Raw genomic sequence first — 27692 nt, 5'->3', positions numbered from 1 at the left:
AAAAAAAAAAAAAAAAAAAACGAGAGAGTAATTGGGGGAATTGGTAAACATTTTGCATGCACCTGAGCGTTGGCGTCTTCGTTCTCACCAACACTCGAGAGTTTCTCTGCCATGGTGTTACAGAACCGACTAATTGGATTCTGTGAAACTCGAAGCAGCGTAGGATCATGTGTGCGGAGATGTCGAGCCGCGTGGCTCGCAGTACCGAAACCGAGGTTGTTATATCTGAGAATGTTGAGGAAATTCGATTTCGAGGTTGAAGATCTCAAACGCAGAGCCATCTCTTTTTTTTTTTTTTTCCCTATTTGATTGAAGAAAATGGACGGATGAAGAGTGACACGAACGAGGGTGATGATGTGTAGAGAATAGAGATAGAGATAGAGAGAGAGAGAGGGGTTACTGTTAAGTGTTTGGTTCTTGTCTTACTCAGTTATGTGTTTTGTTTCAGGTACGGATTGATTCCCTTTCTTTAATAGAAAAGTGGAATCTTTTAAGAACCGTGATTGTCAAACGCTGAACGCATGAATCGATCGAGTCGCTAGCGTGTCTCCAAACAAGACTCAACGATGTAAGACAAATATGGGCCACAAGACTATTTAAATGGCCCATTTGGGTTACACTTTGAACAGTTGTTTAACACAAGGAACTCACACATGATGTATTGAGAACTAACTGATTAACTTCACTGACAGATGAATGAGATTATTCCAAGCCAAACTTACTACATTCATTCACACCAGCGATCTCCACTTTTGTTAAAAACAACTTATGATTTGCAAAGAAACACAGCAGAACGGAATAGGCAAAGTTATAAAGGCAATGTGATCTTCCTGTTTCTACTACGTTAACCATAAACGGTAGAGAGAAAAGCCGGAGGGAGCTACGCCAAGCCAGACAAGCCGAGACGATCAGCAACGTTGTACATAACCAGCTTATCATAGACAGGGCCGAAAAGTTGTTCTCCTCCTATCGAGAATGTCAATGCCCACGCGGAAAGAAGAGCTGTAAAGACACTGAAGCCGATTGCTGATCGAACAACATCTGTAGTAACAGAAGATTTTCAAAGGAGTAAGAGAGGATAATGTGTACATATTTCATATCTGAAAAAAAGATATAAAAAAAGTTTAAATCTTCTTAGAATCAGAAGTAGCAAAATAACTCAAAAGACAAAACAAGAATGATCATCAATTCCAGAGTAGTGTCCCCCCAGATCAAAGGCAATAACACATCAAAGCCAGTCGTGACGAGTGAGAAAGATTTAACAAACATAGAGTATAGTGGTCGCCCATATCAAATAAGGATACACTATCATCATAGAACAATGATAACTTGTGAACAATCTCATTAGCCACTGGATTATGAGACACTCCCCCTTTAACTTATTCTGTTTATTGCTTCCTATAAACGAACTCTAATGGTATCTCTCTACACACTAAATGTTTATAACTTCATAAGATTTGAACCTGAATATGCCAATACACAGTCAAATCTTTAAACTCCAATGGACTTATCAAGTATCCGTCAGAGGAAAAAAACTCATAGCCATTACAGTATAGAAACAGTAAATACCAACAAGATTGTACTATTTCAGAAGATCTAGTGCCAGAATCAAAAGACCCCGATTCTAACATTCCCAAACGGTATCTTCCACAATCTGAAAACTTACAATTGCGGATTTGAGGGAAAGCTCGAGCGTGACGAAGAACAGGCCAGAAGTAGAAGCAATTGACAAACCAAAGCCAAGGCAAGAGAGCGAAACCGAACTTGTAGAATCGACGAGCGTAGTCCACCGATGCTTCCTCCGTTAACCCCAACGGACCGTCGATGGTTGGCCAAACCTGCGCTGAAGAGATGATCGTCGACAATGGGTTTGGTGTCGGATTCCGATTGCGTATAGGGTTCAGATTGGAGTCGTCGCTCCGTGAAGCCTCCTCCATTTTTCTCAGCCACTTGAGAAAAAAAAAAAATTGAAAAAAAAAAACTCACGAATAAAAATTGAACACCGAGATGCAACGACGTCGTTTCCGCGAAACACTTATGAGTCTCAGTCTCACATAGCAGATATTCACACAAATTCAATTTGTTTGAAAATTTGAACATAAAAACAAAGATGAAATTGAGCTACTGCAAGCTTCTCTCAACTAAGAATTTTACGTCAACAAGAGCTTTAAGAATAACAAAACTCCAGTTGTTATGGATTTGTAGCTAGCTATTATTGTTGTTTACCATAGACTTGAGTGACTGTGGAACAGATTCAAGTTTCGTATCTTCTCTGATGCAATCCAAAAAACGCGTACTCGGTGGTAACATTCCAATGTTACAACACACAAAGCCTACATGATATGGTTCGGCTAACCTTAGATACAAAAATCCACGCATCATCTAATCGGCTCCTACTTGGAAGATATTATTAGTATACAGTATGATCAAACATCAAGCTCTATCATAAAGATCTCCAATCTCTCAACTTTCCTACTCCATCATTTAGATCAACACACCACCAGTCCCACTAGATACTTCTTCATCTTCTTCGACAAACTCAAGTGATTCACCGTAATACTCATGAGCATCTTGTCTAACAATAGCAGATAAACCCATTTCACCATTCGATTCGAGACCTAAGACCAAAATCCTAAAGGAAGACCTATCAGGCTCATACCCAATTGACTGCATAAAGGCATAGCAATCCATGACAAGATCAAACAGCTTATGATTCAAAAGTGTCGTCAAGAGAGTGTTGAAGCCTTCAATGTCAGCCATTAAACCCTTTTCTGATTTCATTGCATAGTAAAGATAGCTAACCTCTTCGATCAAAATATTATCCGCCATTACAGCGATCATATCTGAGTACAATCTCACCTGAGGCTTGTACCAATTCTCTTTTCGAATCTCTTCAAATACCTAAAACGAATTTCAAAATTAAGATATATCCACAGCTCAAACATGATGGATTGAGAGAGAGAGAGAGAGAGAGAGAGAGAGAGAGAGAAGCAGAGACGAACCTTGAGAGCTAGAGAGCACTCGCTTTGGCGTAATAGCTCTCTGAGAACGGCGACCATATCGAATTTCAAGAGCCGACGGAATTTGGAAGAAGACATGGGAGAAGAAGGAGGAGGAGGAGGAGGAGGATTAGCTCGCTTTAAAGCTTGAACCGCTTGAATCGCTTCGATACTGAGCATTCGACCTCTCTGCAATGGTTTCCTGTTCTTGCCACGGTCTCTCATCTTTATCACCATAGCTCGCCGAAGAACCGGAAACCTGACGCCGTTACCACCGCGTAAACTAGACCCGAGACGGAGAATCTCCTCGCCGCAACTTCGCAGCCCAATCCCTTCCATATTCGCCGTTACTCTCTCCGTCTTCCTCTCGAGTGGTGTGGGTGACAAAAGGAACATAAATTGACGGAAAATTACAAAAATACCCTTCTGACTGGTTTTGGTTTCACTGACTTCATGAAGATGAACCCTTAACCGGTACTCAGATTTAAACCGGTTGGTATTTCAATTTGTCGGATGATAAAAATTGTCTACTAAATTAATGAAGTTGTATTATTTTCTCTCCTATGATCAAACAAATGTGGTAGTAAAATTACAAGTAGCATTCAAGAACCAAATCCGACTACATTTGTAAAAATGTAAGTCTTGATTCTTGTTTTACATCTGAGAGCTTATGAACAATTGTCTCCCTCACAATGTTGTAGAGCTCGGATCAAATCATCGACGCTCCTGTCAGTTTTCGCTTTTCGTTTGAACCTTTGAAAACCATCTTGTAAGATTCTGAGAGAGTCTTTTAGACGCTTGCGAAGGTGAAACTGATGGAGCTAAAGATGTTGTTGCATCACCCAAGCCTTTGGAAAGTGCAACGTATTTGAAAACGAGATGTTTATAATTATCAAGCAAGCCTTCAACATCTCCTATCGTTAAATCAGCAACACTTGCAAACATGTAAGGATATTCTTGATAGATTTTGGTTCCCTCCTCACTTCTATTATTCAAAAGTGTAGCGGCACCCTTGTTTTCCAAATCCGAAGCTTTCTTGATTGGTCTTTGACTCTTCGTACTCAGTGTTTCATTGGTGGTGGTAACAGAGAGACTATCAGACGATTTTGTATGCAAAAGTGTGTTTTCTCTCTTAGGACTATGATGACAAGTGGGTGCAGCGTCGTGATCAGTTTGATAAGACTGGCTGCTTGACATACTAGAAAGACGTGCCCGTGCAGATTCCATTTTATTTTCAAAGTCAGTTTCGTCCATTGAGAGGGATTTTGCATCAATACTTGAGATGAAAGACTCTGCAGAGAGTATGTTAGTGAATAAGTAGGCAGCTTCACCAACCAGTTTAGATTGACGCCTATATCTTTGTATATACAACAAGTTTGAGTGAAATTGTGGAGGGTTAGCCTGAAAAAGAAACAAAGTAAATAATAATGATCATTAGTAAATGTAGTTTCACAATCCGAAGACAAGAGTATGAAAAACACATAAAGACATCAGAAACCATCATCATGCAAATATAAATTGTTTCAAACCTTTACCTGAATGGTAACATATATGAGAACAGGAAGGAATTGGTCCGCACCAGGTGCATTCTCGTTTGAAGCAATTGAAGCATTTAGCAGTAAGTTATTAATCACTTTGCAGCACCTAAGGATACACATAAGCTTATCACGAGGACTATTGTACATGTTTATCTTCTGGAGCTCTTTTTGAGCTAGCTGCCATAAAAGAAGAGGATGCATTAATTATCATAGGCAAGTAGCATTATTTGAAGAAATAGACTACGATACCGAGAGCTAGATGTGACTTACGAGCCATGATGTTTGGTTTTGAAAAGTTGGTTGTATATCCAAGTTTTCAGGAGATATGAATTGTTTAAGCAACGACATCTTCTGAAAGAGTTTCTCATCAGATATAACATCCTCGGTGTTTGATGTAAAAACTCGTGGGAATAACTTTGTCATGACATACTTCTCCAGGCCCTACATACAGAACATGATTAAAGGCAGCTAAAATATATATATAATGAAAAAAAAAAATGTTGTGATGATACTTACATCTCCAGCATTGTCCAATTCATCCTCGGAACAACCAGACCAAAGTGGATGAGCCCTGAAAGCAGCTTCCATCTTGGAAAAGAACTCTTGAACTGCATCACAGTCTTTTTCAGGGTTTGGTGCAGTGTTCAAGATCGAAACAATGAAACTGCAAACATCAATTAGAAAAAACTAGCACAACTCAAAAACATATCTTATGAAATTTGTAGGTAGAGAGACCAACAATACAATTGATAACCAGAGCAAATAAGGTCATGCCGCATTGTAAGAAGAGAGAGCAAATAAACCTAAAACACACAAACACTTAGAGAGAAAGACTAAAAGAGAGAGAGAGAACCTTTTAATTGATTTGATGAAATCTTTGGCGGAGGGTTTACTCAGAAAATTGTGGAGACCCGAGAAGACGTCTGTGTTCTCCATCACCCTTCCCGATACCGTACGATCGACGTCAATATCTCTGACTCTGAACGAACGAACGAACGAACGAGTTAAAAGCGAGAGACAAATTGGGAAAGAGGAAATTGAATTCAAAGTCAGCAGCAATCGGGTTTAGTGAAAAGAGAGTTTCTCAATCAAATCGCTCAAACCCAAAAGCTATATAAATAAAACGAGATCGACTCGTTGATGCTGTAAGGTGGGCCAACCAAATAGGCCTACAAAGCCCATTTAATAACAAAATCAAACCGTCTCTGTTTTGGTCCTAATTCTAGTACCGTTTCTTCTTCTTCTTCTTTGTTTACGTCTTTCGTTCTTGTCTTGTGATTTGACTTTGGCTATAACTATAATGTTCGTGTTTTTCTGTCTGGGGTTTTGTTATGCCCTGATTCGTTTTTAGTGGGTAAAGTCAATCGTCAGTGTTTTTTAAAGAAGCACTCATCAATTGATCTTATCAGCTAGACGCTTATAAGCCATAACAAAAAGAAGCAAAATTGCAAAAATGTTTTGAAAATATTTATAAATACAGCAACCGAAGGTAGAGATAGAGAAATGTCGACAGATTGAGAGGTTTACTAATTCAAAGACCAGAAAAGTCCAGAAATTGAATAAACAATGGTAGTGAGTGCTTCTTTTCTTCTGTCTGAAGTGCATCTGTTGATTTGTGAAGCAGACCGACCTCGGGCAGAAGAAGTTTTCATCGTTTTCCAGAGTCTGGTCCATGTCCCATGTTAGCAGAAAAGCCAGAAGGATCATCATCATTAGCACCAGAGAAGTCAAAGTGCCCTTGATTATACAGATATGGGCTTCTCGAGTCATTGACATTCCCAGTTTGAGGATTTAATGGAGAAGTCAGAGGAGGAGGTAGTAATGGAGCAGTTTGAGGATTTAATGGAGCAGTTTGAGGATTTAATGGAGCAGTCAGAGGAGGAGGTAGTAATGGAGCAGTGAGGTCTTGTAGCTCTAAGTATAACTCCGAGTTTTCAATTAGGTCGTACGAGGACGCCCTTGGCATGTTGTTATGCATATTGTCCAAGTCTGGTAATCCGTTGAAAATGTCTTCTAAGGAAACCGGAGCTGAGACACCGGGATTATGTATTGCCTGTGGAATGATAAACTATGAGATACACAGACTTGCAAAACAGCAAGAATTGATTTGGATGAACAACGTTGGGAAATACAGAAAGGAAGCTTTTCTAATGGTTACTACGTCCCAATGCCACTATAACACCTAGCAGCTTCAAAGCAGCCTTACACGCTTAAAAGCAGGCAGAGACACCGGCTTCTTATCATTACACTAAGCCAAAGAAGAAAGAATGCCAAAAATGTACCTCACTGGGGAACCCCAAGAATTCTTCGTCATCATCAAATAGATCCAACATTGCATATAAGTCATCATTGTTGTTGTTGGGGGTCTGTAAGGTCTCTGCCAGAGGTGTAACAGACATAGGAGTGTTAGCTGCATCACTTGGATCTGGAAGTTTGCTGGTGGTATTAGTTGTAGTTGGTAGGAAATCGGAGACACACGATTCTGATATCATGCCACCGAAACAATCCTTGTTGGGGTCATCTGCGACAGTCACAGCCAGACTGGTATCTTTGCTAGGCTCATGAAAGATTGTGGGATTGCTAGTCGTAGGAACATCAGTACGTTCTTCCTCATCACTCCAGTCCTCTTCCCTAAATGGAGCTCCATATTGGGCTCCATTTCTAGGTCCTGGTCCGTCTTTTTTAAACAGAACGCACACCACATAAGTATCCTGCAGTCCAAAACATAACTGTAAGTAAAGAAAGAGTGATATAAGCTTACATGACATGGGTGATAAGCAATAAACTATCAAACTAAACAAGTCGGAAACAATATATAAGTGGAAGAAGGGAAAAGTTGCAGGCAGGATAAGGCAGTTACAAGGTTCGATGAAAATCAGAACAGCCACACAGTATCAGAGCAGCTAAAGTATAAAGAAAACAACAAGCTATCATCATTAAGTACTGAAACCTAAACACATGTTCAAGTTAAAATCATATTGCCATAGTTAATCAGTTTATAATACCTGAGGAACATTCATCTGCGCCAGTGCCTTGTCTTCAAGCCTGTATTCATGCATAACCCAATCAGTCCGCTCCCCACGAGGCGACTTACCAAAGTGATAAACCAGAGTTTTAATCTTCCCCACAACTTCAGAATTGCACAGAACAGGTCTCTCCTTCCCTGTGGTCTTCCAGTAACCACAGTCAGTTGCACGGTTTGCCCTAACACCACTAGCATACTTCTTTTCCCTCGGGCAAAAGAAGTGCCACTTAAGATCCCCACCTTTGATATAAGACATATCTGTAACGACAAAGACTCCCAAGTTAGAGATAATAGGATGGACATCCGAAAACATGACAGTAACAGAACAATAAGGTTTTTAAGAATAGATACCAGGTAAATCAGGGGGTTCAAACTTGTAAATGTCAACTTCAGCAATAGCATCGACAATGAGCTTCTTCCCCAGTATTTTCCTCTTCAAGTAATATCTCACGAGTTCAACATCAGTCGGATGGAAACGAAATCCAGGAGCCAACTTAGTTTTCCCCATTGGCGAATCCAAAGGGGAAAACTTTGCACAATCTTCTGTAAACTCCTCACAAGTGAAGTGAGAGTCTTGCACAGAAAACTTAGTCTTCAAGTTCACAGTAAACAGGACCAACACAACCGAATGGTTTGTAATCAAACTAGACAGAAAAAATCCAAAGAAGCCAGGAAGAAATAGAGAAAATAAAGAAAAGAGAGAGAGAGAGAGAGAGAGAAGTAGAAGAGGTGAAGAAGGTCAAGTCCAGTGCCTGAACAAGATTATCTGAAAACACCACAACCTCCCCCTGCTCATATAACCACAGTCACACCAAAGAAAAGATGGATTCTTCTTGCAGAGATCAACAGACATCTGGTGTACAACGTAAAGCCTGTTATTGAGACATTGACACCAAAAACAAAAACAAAAAAAGAAGAAGATTTCAACTACACCCCAACTAAGAAAAGCAAATACACACAGAAGCAACTCATCAACTCTTAAGTATCAAATCACCTATCATAAAGACATAAAATTTCAGGGATCTAGCTTAGACGATGTAAAACCCTAAAAACTGATTGAGTATCAAATCAGACCAGAGATTACACGAATAGAACCAAAAGAGACAGAAAAACCCATTTCAGAAATTGAAAAGAAGTAAACGACAACGACGACTAGATCGGAAAAATCAAAGAGGAATCACAAAATCCAAAACTAGAATCAGAGAATAAAATCGTACCCGTAGAGAGACAGAGAGAGAGAGAAAAAGACTCGACGGTGGGAAAAGACGATCGGCGTAAGGGGGAGGAGGCGAGCGAGAGAGAGAGAGAGAGATTTAGAGAATGGCGTGAAGGATAAGCCAGAGAACTGGGTCAAGGGTTGTGGTATTAGGGTTTATATAGCAGACAGCTCCAAACCTTACGCCTTTGCTGCTTCTACAGTGGCGGGCCCATTTTCAATCACAAAGCCTACTAAAAAAGAGTGTAATTGTTTATAATCGAGTCAGGCCTAATTACATTTTTCTGTTTTTCTTCACTTAAGTTTTTTTTTACTACTCAAAATTATTACAAAAAAACAAAAAAAAATTGCAACTTACGATTAAAATAATATACACATTGTTACACTGATCACAAATAAATAAATAGAAAACAAAGAAAGAATTGCAATTTGGGAAAAGGAAAAAAAGGTTTATGAAGAAGATGAATTTACTTTTGGCTTTGCCAATGCTCCTTTTATAGATAAAGGATATATAAATCAAACTCTGGAACAAACTATCTTATTATGTACAAAAGTGTTTTTGGTCACACAATGTCTCTCACTCTATTCTTGTAATTGATTTCCTTAAAGAGCTCTCTGGAGCTCGAAGGTCTCTGATACTATACAGTTGTGAAAAAGGTTCTTCACATGCAATGAACATGGAGAACAACACAACCATGGTAGTATGTATACATGTTTTTAGTCTGTGATCAGGTTGATTCACTGATGATGATATCTCAAACTTTTGTACAAAATCAACAATCACAATATTCCATTCAACACCCTTTGGTAGTAATCGTATTGTCGGGTTCGCCAAGCATCTAAGCTGCTGCTGATTAGAGAGAGCACCAGAGAGACGCATTGCTGGTTATGACAAAAAGGAAACAGTTGTGACTTGAGACATCAATCTTATCAACGATGCTGACATTGGTAGAATTAAAGGGAGAAATGTAATTTACCTCTTCGGTTAAACTTAGATGGAACCTTTTTCTTAGATTCTGAATGGTGCGTGGACCACCTTTGAAGCAAGGAAACCCCGAATCCTGATTAAGCAAGAAACCGCAAATTATTCAGCCGGGAAGTGATTTCGTTCCTTTATTAACTTATCATAGCTCTCCCACTTTTTAGATGCTTCTCGTCAGAAAATCGATAAGCAAATATTGACTCGGATCATAATACCTGTAACATTTCGACGAGAAGAATAATCCGTTCGGCATGCTTTCTACATGTTAGGAATCCTTGGATGCATAGCACCTGAAACAGTTGACCATTGGAGGTACTACTTAATAGCTACAGACAGTAGGAGAAAATTAGAGCCTTTAAGTGACTTGGAGGGATACCTTGAAATAGTCAAAGAACTCGCTCGGAACTCCTTCCGCATCAGAATCCATGACCTAGATGTGCAAGTGTTTCCGAGTATAACTAAGCTAAAATATTTTTCATTGCTTAAAAGAGGGAAGAAGATTAATAAAAACATGCGTCTTACCTCAAGAAGTTCCCTGGTGAGCTTAAATGGGGCACTCTCGAAGTTAACGCCACCAGGAGAATTTGAAAGCATAAAGCCAAAATCAATGTGTATAATGTGACCTTCTTCATCCATCAGAAGGTTTCCATTATGGCGGTCTTTTATCTGAACGAGAAAACAGTGGACATCACGAGCCATAAAACTAAGACCAAGCAATCATGGAACTTATGAACATCATCATGAGTGCCAAACTCATGAATTTTTTCGTTCTTGTTTAAAGCACTTATGTGCCTACACTTATGAATACACAATCCTGAGAGACGCAGTTGTTAAAGACAATCTACCTGCAGAAGGTAACAGACCAACGAATATCCAGCCATGCTCTCAACAAAATTCCTCTGCAAAAGAAGATAATTTGAAAAATACGGAGCATAAATTGCTATTGCAGACACACTTTTAATTGATGCATGGAGAAGACTTTAATGTAGCCTGTTATCAAATGTCAAACCATACATGTTAATTTTATGAAAACCCTTCTGCATAAAAGGGGAATAAAAAAAATAGTGTAAGACATATCAAGCTCTATATTTCTCTTGCTCAGAAACGGCTTCAGTATGAAATAATGAAATTGGGTCCTCCATTGCACACTTTTGTGAAGAGAATACATCTTATGTATATTCCACACTTCTCATTCGAACAACAGCATGTTTAAGTGACTAAGTCAATAAATTCCTGTAAAAAAACAGCCAACTCGATGGCGGATTTGAATTATTAAAATGTACCTGAAGAGTACATTACCTGAGCAAGCTTAAAACTTGGAGAGTTCTCTTTAAACTTGGCATCAAAAAAATCACGCAGGCTTGTGATGTTAGGGTATCTACTTTTAATAGAATGAATAGAAGCCTGCAGGAGAGGAAGGTGATACAATAACATGAGCTTTCCAAGATCAAAACAAGACTTGTTGCAGGATACCAAATAAAGTAGCATATTTACCGTATCTGGAATTGTTTCTATAAGGGCAGTGTATGAAGATGTAACCAAGACTTCATAAGGACGTAACCAGAGGGGAAGACCTGCTTCCTGGAATATATCTAGAACATGAACAAGGCCGTTACTATTTACTCACTATATAAGGCAGAAATTTGTGTATAGATGCTTATATAAGATGGCAGGATAGAAAATAGAAGACGACGATATAAAAGCACAACTTGGGAAGCCAAACCCTAAAAACAGTGAAATTACCAGGCACATGGTAAATAAATAAAAATATCATCACCCACCAAAAAAATGAGATATGAGTTGCACCGCAAGATGTTCCTGCCGACAGTCATCACCACTCTTCACAATGATCTGCAAAGATCTAGAGCTAGTTAACATCAAGAAGCAGGAAAAATTTGGAATGACACAATTTCATCCAAGTTTTTTAACATGGTTATTCATAAGCAATCCGAATTCCTAGACAACAACTTTCAATGTCAACAAGTATAACCAACTTTACATGCAGCTGGAAAGAAACTAAAAGCAGAAACTTATCAAAAGCAGAACCCCTCACTGAATTATCAAAGACTCAAAGCAACAGTATTCAGTTTCAACGAGAAAAAAAAAAGCTATACAACGGACCAACTAATCTACGTACGAAAACTTTACAAGTAGTTTCTCTTCTTGATAAAACTTTGAGTAAAGCCTACTACTAATACATGTAACCGTATTTCTGAAGAATAAAAAAACCAGAGACCTTCGACTTCTATTCAAAATGATAGAGCATGGAGTAAAGCAAATACATTATTTATTTTGTTGCTACACAAGAAATTCAAGTAGAAAATATACTCTATAAGGAAAACCCAGCGGAAGATAAGTAGAATCGCTTTATCCAGTACTTACAGAACGCAAGTCCCAACCCGGTAGGTTTCCAAATAATGAATCTTTACCAATTCTTAGTCGCTTCCCTTCCCAAAACTCACCAGATAAGGCATCACCTGCTTTCAGCATTTCACCATTGGCCTGGTGAGCCACAAAAGAAAGGTTCAACACCTAGAAGACAAAACAATTAAAGGAATAACCTAATTCTCAAATCAACATGCAATCACCATAGACCGTGCATCTGATGAATCCTGACCAGCCCCTTTGAGAGGAAGACCAGGAGGTGCCTCCCCCTTCGCTGCAGCAGCCTGAACAAGTGATCATAGGGAGGTCGTTAAGAAAATTGGNTAACCAAGACTTCATAAGGACGTAACCAGAGGGGAAGACCTGCTTCCTGGAATATATCTAGAACATGAACAAGGCCGTTACTATTTACTCACTATATAAGGCAGAAATTTGTGTATAGATGCTTATATAAGATGGCAGGATAGAAAATAGAAGACGACGATATAAAAGCACAACTTGGGAAGCCAAACCCTAAAAACAGTGAAATTACCAGGCACATGGTAAATAAATAAAAATATCATCACCCACCAAAAAAATGAGATATGAGTTGCACCGCAAGATGTTCCTGCCGACAGTCATCACCACTCTTCACAATGATCTGCAAAGATCTAGAGCTAGTTAACATCAAGAAGCAGGAAAAATTTGGAATGACACAATTTCATCCAAGTTTTTTAACATGGTTATTCATAAGCAATCCGAATTCCTACACAACAACTTTCAATGTCAACAAGTATAACCAACTTTACATGCAGCTGGAAAGAAACTGAAAGCAGAATCTTATCAAAAGCAGAACCCCTTATTGAATTATCAAAGACTCAAAGCAACAGTATTCAGTTTCAACGAGAAAAAACAAAAAAAAAGCTATACAACGGACCAACTAATCTACGTACAAAAACTTTACAAGTAGTTTCTCTTCTTGATCAAACTTTGAGTGAAGCCTATTACTAATACATGTAACCGTATTTCTGACAAATAAAAAAACAGAGACCTTCGACTTCTATTCAAAATGATTGAGCATGGAGTAAAGCAAATCCATTATTTATTTTGTTGCTACACAAGAAATTCAAGTAGAAAATATACTCTATAAGGAAAACCCAGCGGAAGATAAGTAGAATCCCTTTATCCAGTACTTACAGAACGCAAGTCCCAACCCGGTAGGTTTCCAAATAATGAATCTTTACGAATTCTTAGTCGCTTCCCTTCCCAAAATTCACCAGATAAGGCATCACCTGCTTTCAGCATTTCACCATTGGCCTGGTGAGCCACAAAAGAAAGGTTCAACACCTAGAAGACAAAACAATTAAAGGAATAACCTAATTCTCAAATCAACAAGCAATCACCATAGACCGTGCATCTAATGAATCCTGACCAGCCCCTTTGAGAGGAAGACCAGGAGGTGCCTCCCCCTTCGCTGCAGCAGCCTGAACAAGTGATCATAGGGAGGTCGTTAAGAAAATTGGCATCGAGCAGATAACACACACTTTTACAGCTGATATTTCATATCCAAACTTAGATGCATGTTTAGGTGAATAATCTGTATGGTATATTAGGAAACACATAATAAGTGAAGCAGAAACATTCCTTGATGAGTATGATGTTTTCAGTAATCCAGCAGAGAAATAGAAAAGTAGCCAAATTTCACTAGGGCAAAAACAGGTAGTTTCCTTTTACAAGTTTCTTATCAAGAAACACTCACCCTTACTTCCTCGTAGGCAACAATACTTGGAACACGACGATGTTCCTTTCGACGTGGGGTTCCTGGATCAGCAATGCTTTCCATTCTAAGACCTGGATCAGCCGTCAGCACCACCCTAACCCACTCAAGATCACTATCCAGACCAGTCCTCAGGACACCAGTCACACCACTACTTACTGATTCTTTAAATGAAGTTCTATGCTTCTCCACCGAGAGACTTGCACTCACAAATTTTACCTCAGACTTATGAGTCATTGCTTCATCAATTGCTTGAACAGTTGATAGTGACATTCGGTCTTCACTGTTACGGTAAACCTCCTGAGCAGTCGATAGTGGATACGCCCATGGAGGTGGCTTTTGCAAGAATGCATCCCCATTTGCCACTGGAATGCCTCCTTTAGAAAGCTTAAGGGACTTAGATGTGTCTTTAGCACCACTACAAAAGTTTCAGAAGATAATAAGAACAATGAGAGAGGGTTATCATGGAAACCCTTTAAAATATAATTAGAACATAAGAAAGTGACTTCTGAAAATATTAGAAGAAAAGCAAAAGCAGTGGATTAATCAAACTTCTGACTTTTATATTTACCTGGGTGTTTCCGCTTTCAAAACTTCCATGCATATCATATAAGGCACCTTTTCCCTAGAATTCAAAAGAACAAACTCGTCTTCAGGAATATTAATGACACGATAAACTCCTCTCCCCATTGGAAAACAAATTCCTGAAATGTAATTGAAATTTAAAAATTATCATCAATATCTGATATTGAATCATTTACCGCAATAGAATAAACATAAACAGAGTAAAAATAACAGCTTTAAAATGACTTTAATGCAAGAGGTGATGTTTAAATGCCAAATGGATTGGAGCACTTGTCTCTCTTATGTGAGAAACCGTACAAGAAAACCTAAGTTATAATTTAATGAAATACCTCCAGTAGTTTCAGCCTCGGCTAAATAGGAATTGATCTCTGCAAGGGACTAAAACCAAACAAAAAAAAACATAAACTCTTAGATGAAAATAAAGGAGAATGATAATATCTGCAATTTCATCATCAAAATATAGAAAGGTAGGGATAAAAGGATCACCTCACGAAGAGTAGTTTTCCGATCTTCAGTGGGAAAAATATCTACTAAATCATACGACGTTTCACATAATGCATGTACAAACTCCAAAGACTTGTGGTAAGCCCCTTTCCTGAACTGTGCTGCGGTATTAATTGGCAGTGGGGGCTTTTGAGATGGAGTATCATTCCGCTGTTTAGGTGAACATGGACACTTCTGCAAAGATCAGAAAATTAGTGGCAGCCTGCAAATCCAACACATATAATGAATGGCAGGCATACTACCTTTTTCCCCCAGCTAAATTCATTATAATGAGAGAAGATTGACATGATCTGGGAGCATCAGCGCTCTTGACTTATTTGACATCATATACTATCATCCTATGAGGGTGAACTACCAAGCAAAACAAGCACAACATTTTTCGATAGTCTAATATGTAAAGATGATATCTCATCTTATATCCTAGAAAGAAGTCTTGAACTGATGAATGAATCTGGAGATGTGAGTTGAAAGAAAACAAAAGAATATCTAAGCAGTACAGATGAAACCTAAATTTGAAATATATGTGGAAAAACAAAAGAAGTCATATGAGGACAAACCTCGTTATATTTCTTTGAACCGAAAAGTTCAGAATCTTCAACAGACCGGTCACGATCTCTGAACAATTTGCGGAAAAAGTTTTTTGTCCCAGGACTGCTTTCAACTATACCGACATTGCTGCTATTTTCATTTGCTGAAGTAGTTTTTGCGTCTTCTGGATGTCTATGGAACAGTTTTTTGAATAGTGAGAATTCTGAAGATTCATCATCCTCGTTTTCATTCGCATCATCGGCTTTGCCAGTGTCTTGCTTGTCTTCAAACTTCTCCTTAAAGAATCTTTTGAAAAATCCCTCGCTTTCATTATCTTCACCAGATCTTTCGTCAGCATGCACAATTTCATCTGTCTCATTCCTGTCATTGCCAATTCTTTTCTCATCAAACTTTTCTTTGAAAAGTCTTTTAAGAAACCCATCTTTTTCCTCACCATCCACTGAGTGAGAAACTTTATCATCCTCATTCTTGCTCTCACGATATAGTTTCTTGAAGAACCCTTCTGAGTTTGCATTTGGCTCCTCCTCTTCATTTTTACTCTCCCGCAATAACTTCTTGAAGAAACTTTCCGAGTTTGCACCCGATTCCTCTTCATCTCCTTTATTATCTCGTAACAATCTCTTAAAGAATCCATCTGCACTCGATGTCAATTCCGCATCATCACATTTACTACTCAAAATCCTCTTGAAGAACCCCTCAGAATTGTTTGGTATCTCCTCCTCTTCTGATTTATTTTCCTTTAAAAGTCGCTTAAAGAACCCCTCTGAGTTCGACACTTGTTCATCGTCCTCACCTCTGCTGTCCCTCAAGATTCTCTTGAAGAATCCTTCCTTTTCACTTTCCACGTCATCTTTGTCAGCTGACTTCCGAAACAATAAAGCATCTCTAACTTTAGGACTTGGGATTAGTTTCTTAAAAATCTTATTGTCGTCCTCAGACAACTGACTACCACCATCCTGCAAGTTGCTCCCTGAGGAAGGTGAGAATAACAAAGACTTCTGTGTGGGAGGAGATAAAGTCAATGAGAAGAGCTTCTGTTTCGAAGACAAAAACTTATTAAGAACCGGATTCTTGCTCCCAGGAGTAGAAGGCTCGTTCTGTGGCCGCATAAGAGTTGACCACTCACCCATCAGAGTAGCTGCAGTTTGGCACTTCTCATGAATCCTACCAATGCCTTCATTATCATCAGAATCCTCAAGCTCAGCTAGCAAAAACCAATGCACTTTCAGAGCAATCTTAAGTGACTTTGCACAGATATCTATAACAAACTTATCAAGAGAGGGACTTGGTTTGTGGACCATCAAGTAACAAATCTGGAAGAGATAGCTCTCAATACCAGATAAAGGAAGCGTATACATCCTATTGCATAAGTAATCCCTGACACCAGAATGCTGGTGCTTGTACAAATAACTGACTGCAATCCACTCACAGAAGAAGGAAGAGTCAAAAAATCGGATAAGCCACCCGTTTGAACCAGAGTCACCACCAAAGAGGTTACTGGGTGAGGAAATCTCACGGGGAGACTCAGCTGATTCACCTCGAACCAGTGAAAGAAACTGCGCCATCTGCATTTTTTTGAAGATCAGCCTAAAAATAAGTGATTCTAGCTCACAGACTCAGATCATCGGAAACAAAACAAGTAGATCGTTGGGGTTTCTCTCTATGCTAAACCTTAAACGCTAAAACCTTCACTCGAAACCCGAATCTCATATACTAAAAATTAAAATTCGAATCTCCAATCGAGAGAATTGAGAACTTGACAATGCTACAAACCACAGGTTCTCCTAAGTCCTAACTAGAAAAACCTAAATGTAGAAGCACAAACCACAAGATTCATAGTCTTCAAGTCAATAAAAACCGGTAGTGACGGAGAATTTTGCCGGAAAGCGAGACAATCTCAGGGAGAAGAGTAAGAGAGAACCCCAGTAATTAGCTTCTTTCTCGAAAGCAATCTCATTATGAGTTGCAAGCTTAAAGAAAATTCAAAGGCAGAGTTGAAAGCAGCGGAGTTCAATCAATCGCCGTCGTCGTCTCCGCCGTCTCAGCCCTTTTTGTCTGAGGCTTACGACAAGAGAGGAGAGAGAGAGAGAGAGGAAGTAATTATTTGTTGACAGTATTATTTTTTTTTTGTAATTAAAAAAATGGTATTTTATTATGTCGAAATCGAATGATGAGATCTAACGTGCGCTGTAAAACCACGCGATCAAATCTTTCAGGAGCAATTTCGTTTGGTTTTCCCTCCATATTTATTGAGTTTTCACATGGATGGCGAATTTAAATTTTGAATTTAAATACCACCAATCAAATTTGGTCAACATGTCTCTTTCAAAAAATAAATTCGATTTTAAATAAATTATGGGACTACAAGTCTACAACTAATTCAAAAGTCCATTCATATGGCAGAAAATTTCATAAACTTTAATTGGTAAAAGCTTCGAAGAGTTGTGTAATCATTGAAAATCAATTTTTTTTTTAAAACGATATAAGATTGACAGAAGAAACCTTGAATTATTGTACATATGATTGAAAAGGTACAAAATTTTATGATTATTGAATCGCGAAACTAATGCACCAATCAAACTATTGTTTATTACAGTGAGTAATTAAACTAGCTAACAAGAAGGCAGATCACGAGGAGGCTTGACCATTCGAGATGATTTAGTCGGTCCATCTTTCACTATGAACACGGCGTTCATTCCCCATGTGGCATGTCTCTCTATATGGCAATGCAACAACCACACCCCTATTATATACAGTAATAAACAAACAAAACCAAAACATCGTCAACAAAAATAAAAATTATTATCAATTTATCATTGTTGCATGAAAACGTACGTTTGAGAGAAACGTAACAAAGTGTAGAGTAGTGTGAACTGACCTGGATTATTAGCTACGAATCTGACGGCGGTCCAGCCGTTAGGAGGAACACCGACGGTAGTCTCCTCTGGTGGATCAACTAGGTTATATTTCAACGGATCTTTCCGGCGATCGAAATTCCCAAAACCCGAACCCACCACGTAGAAGCTATACCCATGGAGATGAATCGGGTGATTATCTGAAGCCAATACGTTCGTCCCCTGTAAAACCAGCTCAACGCTCGAATTGTAATCAAGAACAACCACTTTTGTGCCGGACCTCGTCGGAAACGGAAGATTCTCGCCGGTGTAATTGAATTCCTTCGGCGGATTTCTCGGGAAATCCTCCTGGAAAACGCCTCCGATGCGGCGGTAATAGGATCTGAGAATGTCCGCCGACGGGTTCACGAAGCTGATGTTATTAACGCTCGACGAGAATCTCTTTCCGAAGGGGCCGTTACAAGGTTTATCGTCGGAGCAGTTCATCAAGTTCACGGAGATCGCTTAGAGAAGACGAGTGTCGATTTTAACGGGATGGTTACTGGATCCAAGACTTCTGAATTGGTTAGTGAACCGGATAGATGCCTCGGTACGATTGTAAGGAGGCAGGTAGGGTAAAACCGGTTGGTTTCCTCGGTTTAAAGAAACACCGTTGTATTGCAATATGGCTGTGGTGGTGGTTTTGTCAAAACCGGCACCAAAGGCCGAGGAGTAAGCTCGAGCCGCTACAAAGTAATTACTAGACCGCTGGTTAGCATGGAGGAGGACGTCAATGGATTGTCCCGGAGTGATCATTGGGTAATTAGATTTGAAATGTTTTAAGTAGAGACCGTCTTTGCCGACAACGGTTAAGGTGTGGTTTGCGATTGCAAAGAAGAGTTCTTCGTCCATCACGGCGCTGATAATCCGAAGAAGGTATCGTCGGCCAGGCACCACCGTTATTGTGAATGTATCTGTTTCGGAATAATAAAGACAAAAATGAAAATTGTGATTGATTAAAGATTTGAGAGCTTTGTAGTGTTGAAACTTGGAAGAGGCTTACCCGGTTTAGAGCAGGCGTACAGAGAACCGGGTTGTCCGTTTATGGTATATGCGTCAGAGATGGCCGGTTCACCTCCGGTTTTATTAGCGTTTCCTGGTATATCCATTATGTTTTTCTTGTTCCACCATTCACCTGTCAATTGTCACGTAACGTTACACCGTAACAATATTAATCCGAGATAAGCTTTTTTCGTAACGCAATCATGCAACCTAATCACATCAACAAAGTAGTGTGAGTGTACCTAAAATGAGAGGGATTTCATGGTGAGGCTTAGGAAAAGGATAAGGTGAGCCACGTTTGGGATAGACAATAAACGCTCCATGGATGGTGGCACGTGCCCACTGGCTATGTGCGTGCCACCAGATCGTTCCTTCTTCAACCGTAAGATCAATTCTATATACATAGCTCTCTCCCGGTCGGATCGGACATTGAGTCACATATTCGGGTCCGTCCGACCATGGATTCCTGATTTGTCTTGCTCCGTGCCTAAAATGACAAACACTCAAACATGCATGATTCTCTACATCGTATATAAAACATTAGCTAGTCTATACGAATTCAACTTTATGATCAACAAGAGTGTTTACCAATGGAGAGTGATATTGTATTTTGCGTTGTTGACGACATTGACGACGAGCTTATCACCACGGTTTGCTTTCAACGCCGGTCCGGGATATTCTCCGTTCACCGTCAAAATGTTTTTGGTATCACAAAGTCGAGTGTACGCTTTTGACTTTATCTGTGGATATAAAAACCGACGACATACACAATCAGTTTTATATATCCATCTCTCTATCTCTCTTCATATTTGTCAAAAATATTTTATTATTTTTTACAATACCGTGAAAGTGTGATGGTGAATCTTGGCTTCTGTGATCTGGAATGCATGAAGAACAAAGAGAAAGAAGACTAGTCTCTAGTGTCTTAACGATTGTGTTTGAAATGTTGAGCTTGAACTCCATGGTTGTTCTTATGAACATGAAATCTCAACACAGGATGTATAATATATCTTAGTTTTTGACTATATGTTGTATTTTACACCCTTTACATTTTTTTCCTCTTTCAAATGTTGTATTGTTCAAAAAAATTTATTATTGAAAACAATATATCCTTATAAATTGGTGTATCAAATTATTGTATACTTAAAAATAAAAAGCCTATAAGGAGTGAAATATGCAAGGTGTATTTACACATTGACTAAGAAAATTTATACCACATGCATGCCATAATAGGCATTGAATCATTTTAGAGGGAGCACATAAATAATATAATATCTTTGAATGTTAGATGACCAGCCACTAAAGTTGAACTACAAATTAAGGACAAAGCTACGATGAATGGCCGGTTTTGGTTCTAAACTAGATTATATTTTTGGGTTATCTTTTCGAGGCTATGGTATCTCCACTCTTTGAAATTATTGAATACTTGTTCGAGGCTCAACTCAACGGCTGCAAAGATTTGATATTTAAGGAGTTTTCTTTTCTGTGTATCTTTCATTCTTTTGCCTTATATCTGCATGGATCGATTTTACATTAATTTGATGAGAGGTTTCGATTTTTTTTTTCTTTTTGTATATATATTTTTTAATAGCCACGTTTTTTACATTTTCGTTTAGTTAATACCCAATGGACTTATTCATAATCACATGCATGGAGAATTAGTCGACTTTGCAAATTTGTTTTCTTCCGTAATTCGATTTAGAGCTTTGTTAGATGGTTTACTGACTTATTGCGTGATTCAATTAAAAAAAATAGAAATAAGTATTATTTGAAATAACCACCAGTCAACTCAAATAATAAAATTACCAAACAAAACACACATTTCAAACCCAAGTCTTCATGGTAACCTGATAAGTCTTAATGGAGTTATGGAAACAGCACAACTAAATGATACGCTAAGGTCTAATACATGTATAGGAATATCGGATTTTAGATAAGAGAGAACAATATAACCAGTGCGCCACTGATTACAAATGTCAAGCCATAGATTGGGATCAACGAAGAGCCAGGGTTCCCTTGAGAAGGGCTTGGAGCTGGAGCAGATGATGGACCTGATCCTAATCGTGGTCCAGCAGCGGGAACTGGAGCTGTCACGAATACATAACAAGACAAGAGTCAAAAACACGAAACCAATCTTGACACACCTTAAAAGCCCTAGAAAAATTAACTACACAACTAGTATTAGGTCTATCAGATCAATCTTAACGAAAAAGAGATTTTGACAAAGCCCTACTCACGTAGCTAGTTTACATGATCATGGCACATGACATTAGAGATCACATCTATACAAGCTTAAGTACTTTTACATCTTGTTATCATGGCATAGTTACATGAGACAAGCATACATGAAATCCAAATCCAAAACATCATCAGATTTTTATTATAATCGCTATTGACCTTTACACTTCCCATAGATTATATTGTTATAAGTTATAACGCCAACTAAACAGAATTCAAGAGCAAGAAATCCAAAGATTCATAGCATTAAAAAGAATAAAAAAATTCACAAATCTTTGTTATGGCAAAATATATAACAAATGAAAAAATGATTAAAAATGAAATCAGTAAAGAGAAAGACAGATACCTTTCGCATTAGGAGAAGGGGTAGGAGGAATAGGCACTGCCAAACAAAACAAAAAACCCTCTATAAATCAGATAAATATATAACTAACCAAAATCTGGTTTATCTTAAGGATCGATCAGAATCCAGAAAAATCAGGGATCTACAAGAAGAGAAACAGAGAGATGAAGGAGAAATCTCACATTGACAAGATGAGACCGAGGGAGCATTAAGTTTACAAGCAGCGGGAAGAGTATAGGCTTTGGTAACGTTCATTTTGATTCCCATGGAGCCACTGGTCTTCAACCCTTCACATAAACATGCCGCGTTCGTATCGAGAATTGTCTTGAGACCATTGCAACACGAACTTGTGGGTACATCCACCGTACTCCCGATCGTCACAAAAGCTAAACATCCCGCCATGTTCATCATCAGGGCGGAGCACTCCAAGGGGGGAACAAGGCTTCCGTGAACAGAAGTTGAGGAAACAGAGAGAACGAGGAGGAGAAGAGAGATCGTGGCGGAGAAGAAAGCCATTGTTTGATTCTCTGTTTTGGTCTCGAAGAAGAATCGAGAGAGAAGACACTGAGAAATGCTGGTAGAATGAGTGCAATGGCTCTGTATAAATATAGGTCATGGCGTCTTACGTACACTTCACGCGTTTCCTTCATTCCGTGTGTGGTTTCTTATCTTCAATGTAAGATCTTTCCCATATTTAATTGATTTTTATCCTTTTGATAGAGCTTTTTTTTTGGTTGAATTAATCTTTTGTTACCAAAATCATTTGATTTGTGAGAAAGAATACAGACAAAAAAAAGGTAAAATATTAACACATAGATTTGTTGTATTTTTTGCAAAAAAAAAAAAAAAAAGATTTGTTGTATTCAAACTTTTATGTTTCTTGATTCCATAGTATTTAATTTTGGTGAATTTTATTCCATTTTAATCTTTTGTTGTAAAAAAAACAAGTTTTGTCATTTTGCATTCAATTATTATTCAATAGCTCATTTTACATTGTATTGGAGGTATTGGTTTAAACTTTTTTTTTTGGTTTAAACTTAAAATGTCGTTAGTACAGTATCAATTTACCGGGAATCCAAATTAACCAAAATAATCGAGACGTATCGGTATTAAATTTAACCAAAATAACTGAAGTACTAAATTTAACCGCAAAAAACTAGATTTAACCGAAGTTTTGGTTTATCTTGCAATTTTTTTTTTTTTTTGGTGAATGACTGTCAAAACCAAACTGAACCGAAGAAGACCTTTGGGTTGGTTTTATTCGGCAAAGTCTTTCCTAACCATGTCCCTTCTTTTTTACATTTTCGTTTAATGCATGGAGAATTTATCGAGTTTGCAGATAACTATTTTTTTCTTTTCATAATTCGATTTAGAACTTTGTTAGATGGTTTAATGACTTATTGTGATTCAACGAAACAAAATATAGAAATAACCACTAGTCAACTCAAATAATAGAAATTACCAAACAAACACATAAAAAACACAAGTCTTTATGGAATTATGGAATTATAAAAAACACATAAATTAGTTGTAATCAGTGAAACATGATAAGTCTTTATGGAATTATGGAAACACCACAACTAATTTAAAATACGCTTAGGTCTTTATTTAGGTTAAGGGATCTCGGGTTTTAGATATGAGAGAACAATATGACCAATGCGCCACTGATTACAAATGTCAAGCCAGAGATTGGAATCAACGAAGATCCATGGCTCGTCTGAGAAGGGCTTCGAGCTGGAGCAGCGGATGGTCCTGATCCTGATCGTCCAGCAGCAAGAACTGTAGCTATCACAAATACATAACAATTAACAAGACAAGAGTCAAAAACACGAAACCAAGTTTGACACAACTTAAAATCCCTAAAAGAAATTAATTAGATAAATTATATATAACTTCAAAAGAAATCAAACCAAAATTTAATTTTATCTTAATGAAAATGGTAAGAATGAAATCAACAAAGAGAAACACAAATACATCTAGCAATAGGATTAGCGGGCGGAGTTGGAGTAGACACTGCAATCAAAACGAAAATATATAAAATTATATTTCACTAGAAAAAATAAATCAAAATCTGATATATCTTAATAAAAATGATTAAAAACAAAATCAACAAAGAAAAAAACATATACATTGTGCAACAGGATTTGCCGGCGGAGTTGGAGTAGATACTTCAACAAAAACAAAAACAGAAAAAATCTCTATAAGTTAGATAATAATCTATTAGTACAGAAAAAATCAACAAAAAATATGATTTATATTAATAAAAAAACAATTAAGAATAAAATAGACAAAGAGAAAGATAGGTATGTTGTGCAATGGGATTTGCAGGTGGAGTTAGAGTAGACACTTCAACAAAAACAAAAACAGAAAAAATCTCTATTAGTTAGAAAATAATATATAATTACGGTAAAAAATTAAACAAAAACCTGATTTATTTTAACAAAAAATTATTAAGAATAAATTGACAAAGAGAAAAATAGATACGTTGTGTGATAAGATTTGCAGGTGGAGTTGGAGTAGACACTGCAATCAAACCAAATATTTTTTTTTAGTAATTAGATAATTATATAAAAATACGAAATAATAAACCAAAGTCTGATTTATCGTTTATCTTAATAAAAGAATGAAATTAACAAAGAGAAAGACATATACATTGTGCAATAGGATTTGTCGGTGGAGTTGGAGTAGATACTGCAACAATAACAAAAACAGAAAAATCTCTATTATTTAGATAATAAAATATAATTAAGATAAAAATTAAACAAAATCTGATTTATTTTAACAAAAAATAGATTAAGATTAATCAAATAAAGAGAAAGATAGATACATTGTGCAATAGGATTTGCAGGTGGAGTTGGAGTAGACACTGCAGTCAAATGATACAAAAAAGAATTATGAATTAGATAATTATATATAAGTACAAAAAAAACTAAACGAAAGTCTGATTTATTTTAGTTAAAAATGATTAAGAATGAAATCAACAAAGAGAAAGACATGTATATTGTGCAATAGGATTTGCAGGTGGAGTTGGAGTAGATACTACAACAAACACCAAAATTAGAAAACAAAATCTGATTTATCTTAACGAAGAAACGATTAAACATAAAACAAAAATCTGATTACGGAAAACATAAAACAAAAATCTGATTTATCTTAACGAAGAAACGATTAAGAATAAATAGACAAAGAGAAAGATAGATACATTGTGCAATAGGATTTGCAGGTGGAGTTGGAGTAGACACTACAGTAAAAAAAAAAAGATTAGTTAGATAATTATATATAACTATGAAAATAATAAACATAGTCTGATTTATCTGAGTAAGAAATGATTAAGAATGAAACCAATGTGGAGAAAGACATATACATTGTGCAGTAAGATTTGCCGGTGGAGTTGGAGTAGATACTACAACAAACACCAAAACCAAAAAAAAAAATCTCTATCAGTTAGATAATAATATATATTTAAGATAAAAATAAAACAAAAATCTGATTTATTTTAAAGAAAAAATATCATGAATAAATAGACAAAGAGAAAGATATAGATACATTGTGCAATAGGATTTGAAGATGGAGTTGGAGTAGACACTGGAATCAAAATGAAAAAAAACTTTCTAATTAGATAATTCTTTATATATAACTAATAAATAAATTAAACAAAAATCTTATTTATCTCTATACAAATAACTAAGAGATAAATCAACAAAGATAAGTAGATAACGCATATACATGGTGCAATAGGATTTGCAGGTGGAGTTGGAGTAGACACTACAATCAAAACGGAAAAAACTTAATTAAATAATTATATATAACTACGAAAGAATTTAACAAAAATCTGATTTATCTAAATGAATAAATGATAAAGAATAAAATAGACAAAAAAATAGATACATTGTGCAATATGATTTGCTGGTGGAGTTGGAGTAGACACTACAATCAAACGAGAACAAAAACAAAGTTTATTAATTAGATAATTATATAACTACATGATAAATTAAACCAAAATCTGATTTACGTTGATAAAAATAATTAAGAATGAAATCAACAAAGTAAAAGATATATACATTGCGCAATAGGATTTGCCGGTGGAGTTGGAGTAGATACTACAACAAAAACAAAAACAGATAATGTTAGTTAGATAGTATTATATAATCACAGTAAAAATAAATAAGAACCTGATTTATCTTAATAAAAAACGGTTTAGGTGCACAAAAAAAAAAAAGAAAACGGTTTAGGAAAAATAGACAAAAAAAGAAAGATAGATACATTGTGTTATAGGATTAGCAGGTGGAGTTGGAGTAGACACTACAATCAAACGGAAAAAAATATTTATTAATTAGATATAGTCATATAACTATGGAAAAATTAAACCAACATCTGATTTGTCTTAATGAAAAATGATTAAGATTTTAAAAAAAAATACAAATACATTGTACAATAGGATTTGCTGGTGGAGTTGGACTAGATACTACAATAAAAAAAAAGTTAGAAAATTATATATAACTACGAAAGAAATTTTAAAAAATCTTATTTATTTTAATGAAAAATGATTAAGAATGAAGTCAAACAGTGTGCAATAAGATTTGCACTTGATAATTATATATATATATATATATATATATATATATATAATTACGGAAAAATTAAAGAAAAATCTTAAAAAACAATTAAGAATAATATAAACATTGAGAAAGATAGATACATTGTGCAATAGGATTTGCAGGTGGAGTTGGAGTAGACACTGCCATCAAAACAAAAACAACCACGTTTTATTAATTGGACAATTATATAACTACAAAACATTTATACTAAAATCTGATTTATATATCTTAATGAGAAAACTATTAAGAATAAAATAAACAAAAGTGAAAGGCATATATACATTGTGCTATAGGATTTGCATGTGGAGTTAGAGTAGATACTACCATCAAAGCGAAAACAAAAAAGCTTTATTAGTTACATTTTTATATATAACTACTGAAGAAATTCAACTAAAATATGATTTCTCTTAATAAAAAATGATTAATAACAAAATCAACAAAGAGAAAGACATATATACATTGTGTAACAGAATTTGTAGGAACATAAGTTGAGGAAACAGAGAGAACTAGGAGGAGAAGAGAGATCATGGCAGTGAAAAAAGTCATTGTTTGATACTCTGTTTTGGTCTTAGATAAGAATTGAGAGAAAAGAAATTGAAAAAGGGTGGTAGAATGAGTGAAATGGCCCTGTTTAAATATTGGGCATATGTTTATGTATGTGTCATATGTTCTTTATGTAACTTGTAATTTTTGGTTCTTAAATGTAAGATCTTGCTCAAATTACTTGATTGTTAAAGCTTTAATTATTCTTAAAAAGAAAGAGTTAAAAATCAATTGTTTTGTTAAAAAAAAAATGAAAGAGGTAGAAATAATATTAGTAACCTCTTCTTTAACATACTTTCCTTAACTTTACCAAAAAAAAAAACATACTTTCCTTAAAGTGGAGGATTTGTATTCAAATGATTTTATGCCATATTAATGTTTTGTGTAATAGTTAAAGGGAACTCTTGAGAACTTGCACGTCATCATGATACATTATTATTTATTTATTTGTTTAGCTAAAATAATTAAACCATCCATAAACTTCTAGTATTAAATATATAAATTGATATATGACTTGTTAAGTGCATATAAATTA

At 36.5% G+C, this 27692-nt stretch overlaps 7 protein-coding genes and 2 pseudogenes across 29 annotated transcripts in view; all 9 read right to left on the bottom strand.

Moving 5' to 3' along the window:
- The window catches only part of LOC104708190 (2-oxoisovalerate dehydrogenase subunit alpha 2, mitochondrial-like), a 2994-nt gene extending 2556 nt beyond the window's left edge, over positions 1-438 (bottom strand). Inside the window, exon 1 of the mRNA XM_010424713.2 lies at positions 63-438. Coding sequence (XP_010423015.1) covers positions 63-281 — 219 coding nt within the window. The 5' untranslated portion in view covers positions 282-438. The remainder of the gene's footprint in view (positions 1-62) is intronic.
- LOC104708188 (probable gamma-secretase subunit PEN-2) lies at positions 594-2072 on the bottom strand. The gene is made up of 2 exons (XM_010424712.2): positions 1667-2072; positions 594-1041 (listed from the first exon to the last, which is right to left on the bottom strand). Exons 1-2 carry the CDS (start codon positions 1935-1937, stop codon positions 881-883), a joined length of 432 nt encoding a protein of 143 aa, XP_010423014.1. The 5' UTR covers positions 1938-2072; the 3' UTR covers positions 594-880.
- On the bottom strand, positions 2207-3387 carry LOC109124993 (pentatricopeptide repeat-containing protein At3g46870-like). The gene is made up of 2 exons (XM_019228898.1): positions 3003-3387; positions 2207-2901 (listed from the first exon to the last, which is right to left on the bottom strand). Exons 1-2 carry the CDS (start codon positions 3336-3338, stop codon positions 2485-2487), a joined length of 753 nt encoding a protein of 250 aa, XP_019084443.1. The 5' UTR covers positions 3339-3387; the 3' UTR covers positions 2207-2484.
- Positions 3668-5579, bottom strand: LOC104709865 (annotated as a pseudogene).
- LOC104708187 (NAC domain-containing protein 82) lies at positions 5965-8919 on the bottom strand. 2 transcript variants are annotated; one of them, XM_010424710.2, is made up of 5 exons: positions 8780-8919; positions 7914-8434; positions 7543-7820; positions 6820-7248; positions 5965-6590 (listed from the first exon to the last, which is right to left on the bottom strand). In XM_010424710.2, exons 2-5 carry the CDS (start codon positions 8068-8070, stop codon positions 6186-6188), a joined length of 1269 nt encoding a protein of 422 aa, XP_010423012.1. In that variant the 5' UTR covers positions 8071-8434; positions 8780-8919; the 3' UTR covers positions 5965-6185. The 2 variants fall into 2 exon arrangements, with proteins under 2 accessions (XP_010423012.1, XP_010423013.1); XM_010424711.2 differs by having other exon boundaries at positions 7914-8415.
- On the bottom strand, positions 9245-17665 carry LOC104708186 (phosphatidylinositol 4-kinase beta 2). The gene is made up of 16 exons (XM_010424707.1): positions 15548-17665; positions 14973-15164; positions 14816-14864; positions 14473-14605; positions 13884-14319; positions 13528-13608; positions 13322-13441; positions 12716-12785; positions 11255-11352; positions 11060-11164; positions 10606-10659; positions 10283-10426; positions 10137-10190; positions 9976-10050; positions 9756-9839; positions 9245-9660 (listed from the first exon to the last, which is right to left on the bottom strand). Exons 1-16 carry the CDS (start codon positions 17108-17110, stop codon positions 9559-9561), a joined length of 3360 nt encoding a protein of 1119 aa, XP_010423009.1. The 5' UTR covers positions 17111-17665; the 3' UTR covers positions 9245-9558.
- Positions 18152-20398, bottom strand: LOC104709864 (annotated as a pseudogene).
- On the bottom strand, positions 21220-22595 carry LOC104708185 (non-specific lipid-transfer protein-like protein At5g64080). Its single transcript, XM_010424706.2, has 3 exons — positions 22199-22595; positions 22020-22055; positions 21220-21522 (listed from the first exon to the last, which is right to left on the bottom strand). Exons 1-3 carry the CDS (start codon positions 22530-22532, stop codon positions 21365-21367), a joined length of 528 nt encoding a protein of 175 aa, XP_010423008.1. The 5' UTR covers positions 22533-22595; the 3' UTR covers positions 21220-21364.
- On the bottom strand, positions 23491-27263 carry LOC104708181 (merozoite surface protein CMZ-8-like). Of its 22 annotated transcripts, none has more exons than XM_010424689.2 (18): positions 27073-27263; positions 26896-26934; positions 26716-26754; positions 26443-26481; positions 26280-26318; positions 26078-26116; positions 25905-25943; positions 25743-25781; positions 25563-25601; positions 25381-25419; positions 25219-25257; positions 25017-25055; positions 24844-24882; positions 24669-24707; positions 24501-24539; positions 24146-24184; positions 23991-24029; positions 23491-23801 (listed from the first exon to the last, which is right to left on the bottom strand). In XM_010424689.2, exons 1-18 carry the CDS (start codon positions 27158-27160, stop codon positions 23647-23649), a joined length of 867 nt encoding a protein of 288 aa, XP_010422991.1. In that variant the 5' UTR covers positions 27161-27263; the 3' UTR covers positions 23491-23646. The 22 variants fall into 22 exon arrangements, with proteins under 22 accessions (XP_010422991.1, XP_010422992.1, XP_010422997.1 ...); XM_010424690.2 differs by having other exon boundaries at positions 23491-23795; XM_010424695.2 differs by lacking the exon at positions 24669-24707.

Source organism: Camelina sativa, chromosome 8 (assembly GCF_000633955.1).
Source record: "Camelina sativa cultivar DH55 chromosome 8, Cs, whole genome shotgun sequence".
In the NCBI taxonomy this organism is placed as follows: domain Eukaryota; kingdom Viridiplantae; phylum Streptophyta; class Magnoliopsida; order Brassicales; family Brassicaceae; genus Camelina; species Camelina sativa.
This window is presented reverse-complemented; position numbering and strand designations above follow the sequence as displayed.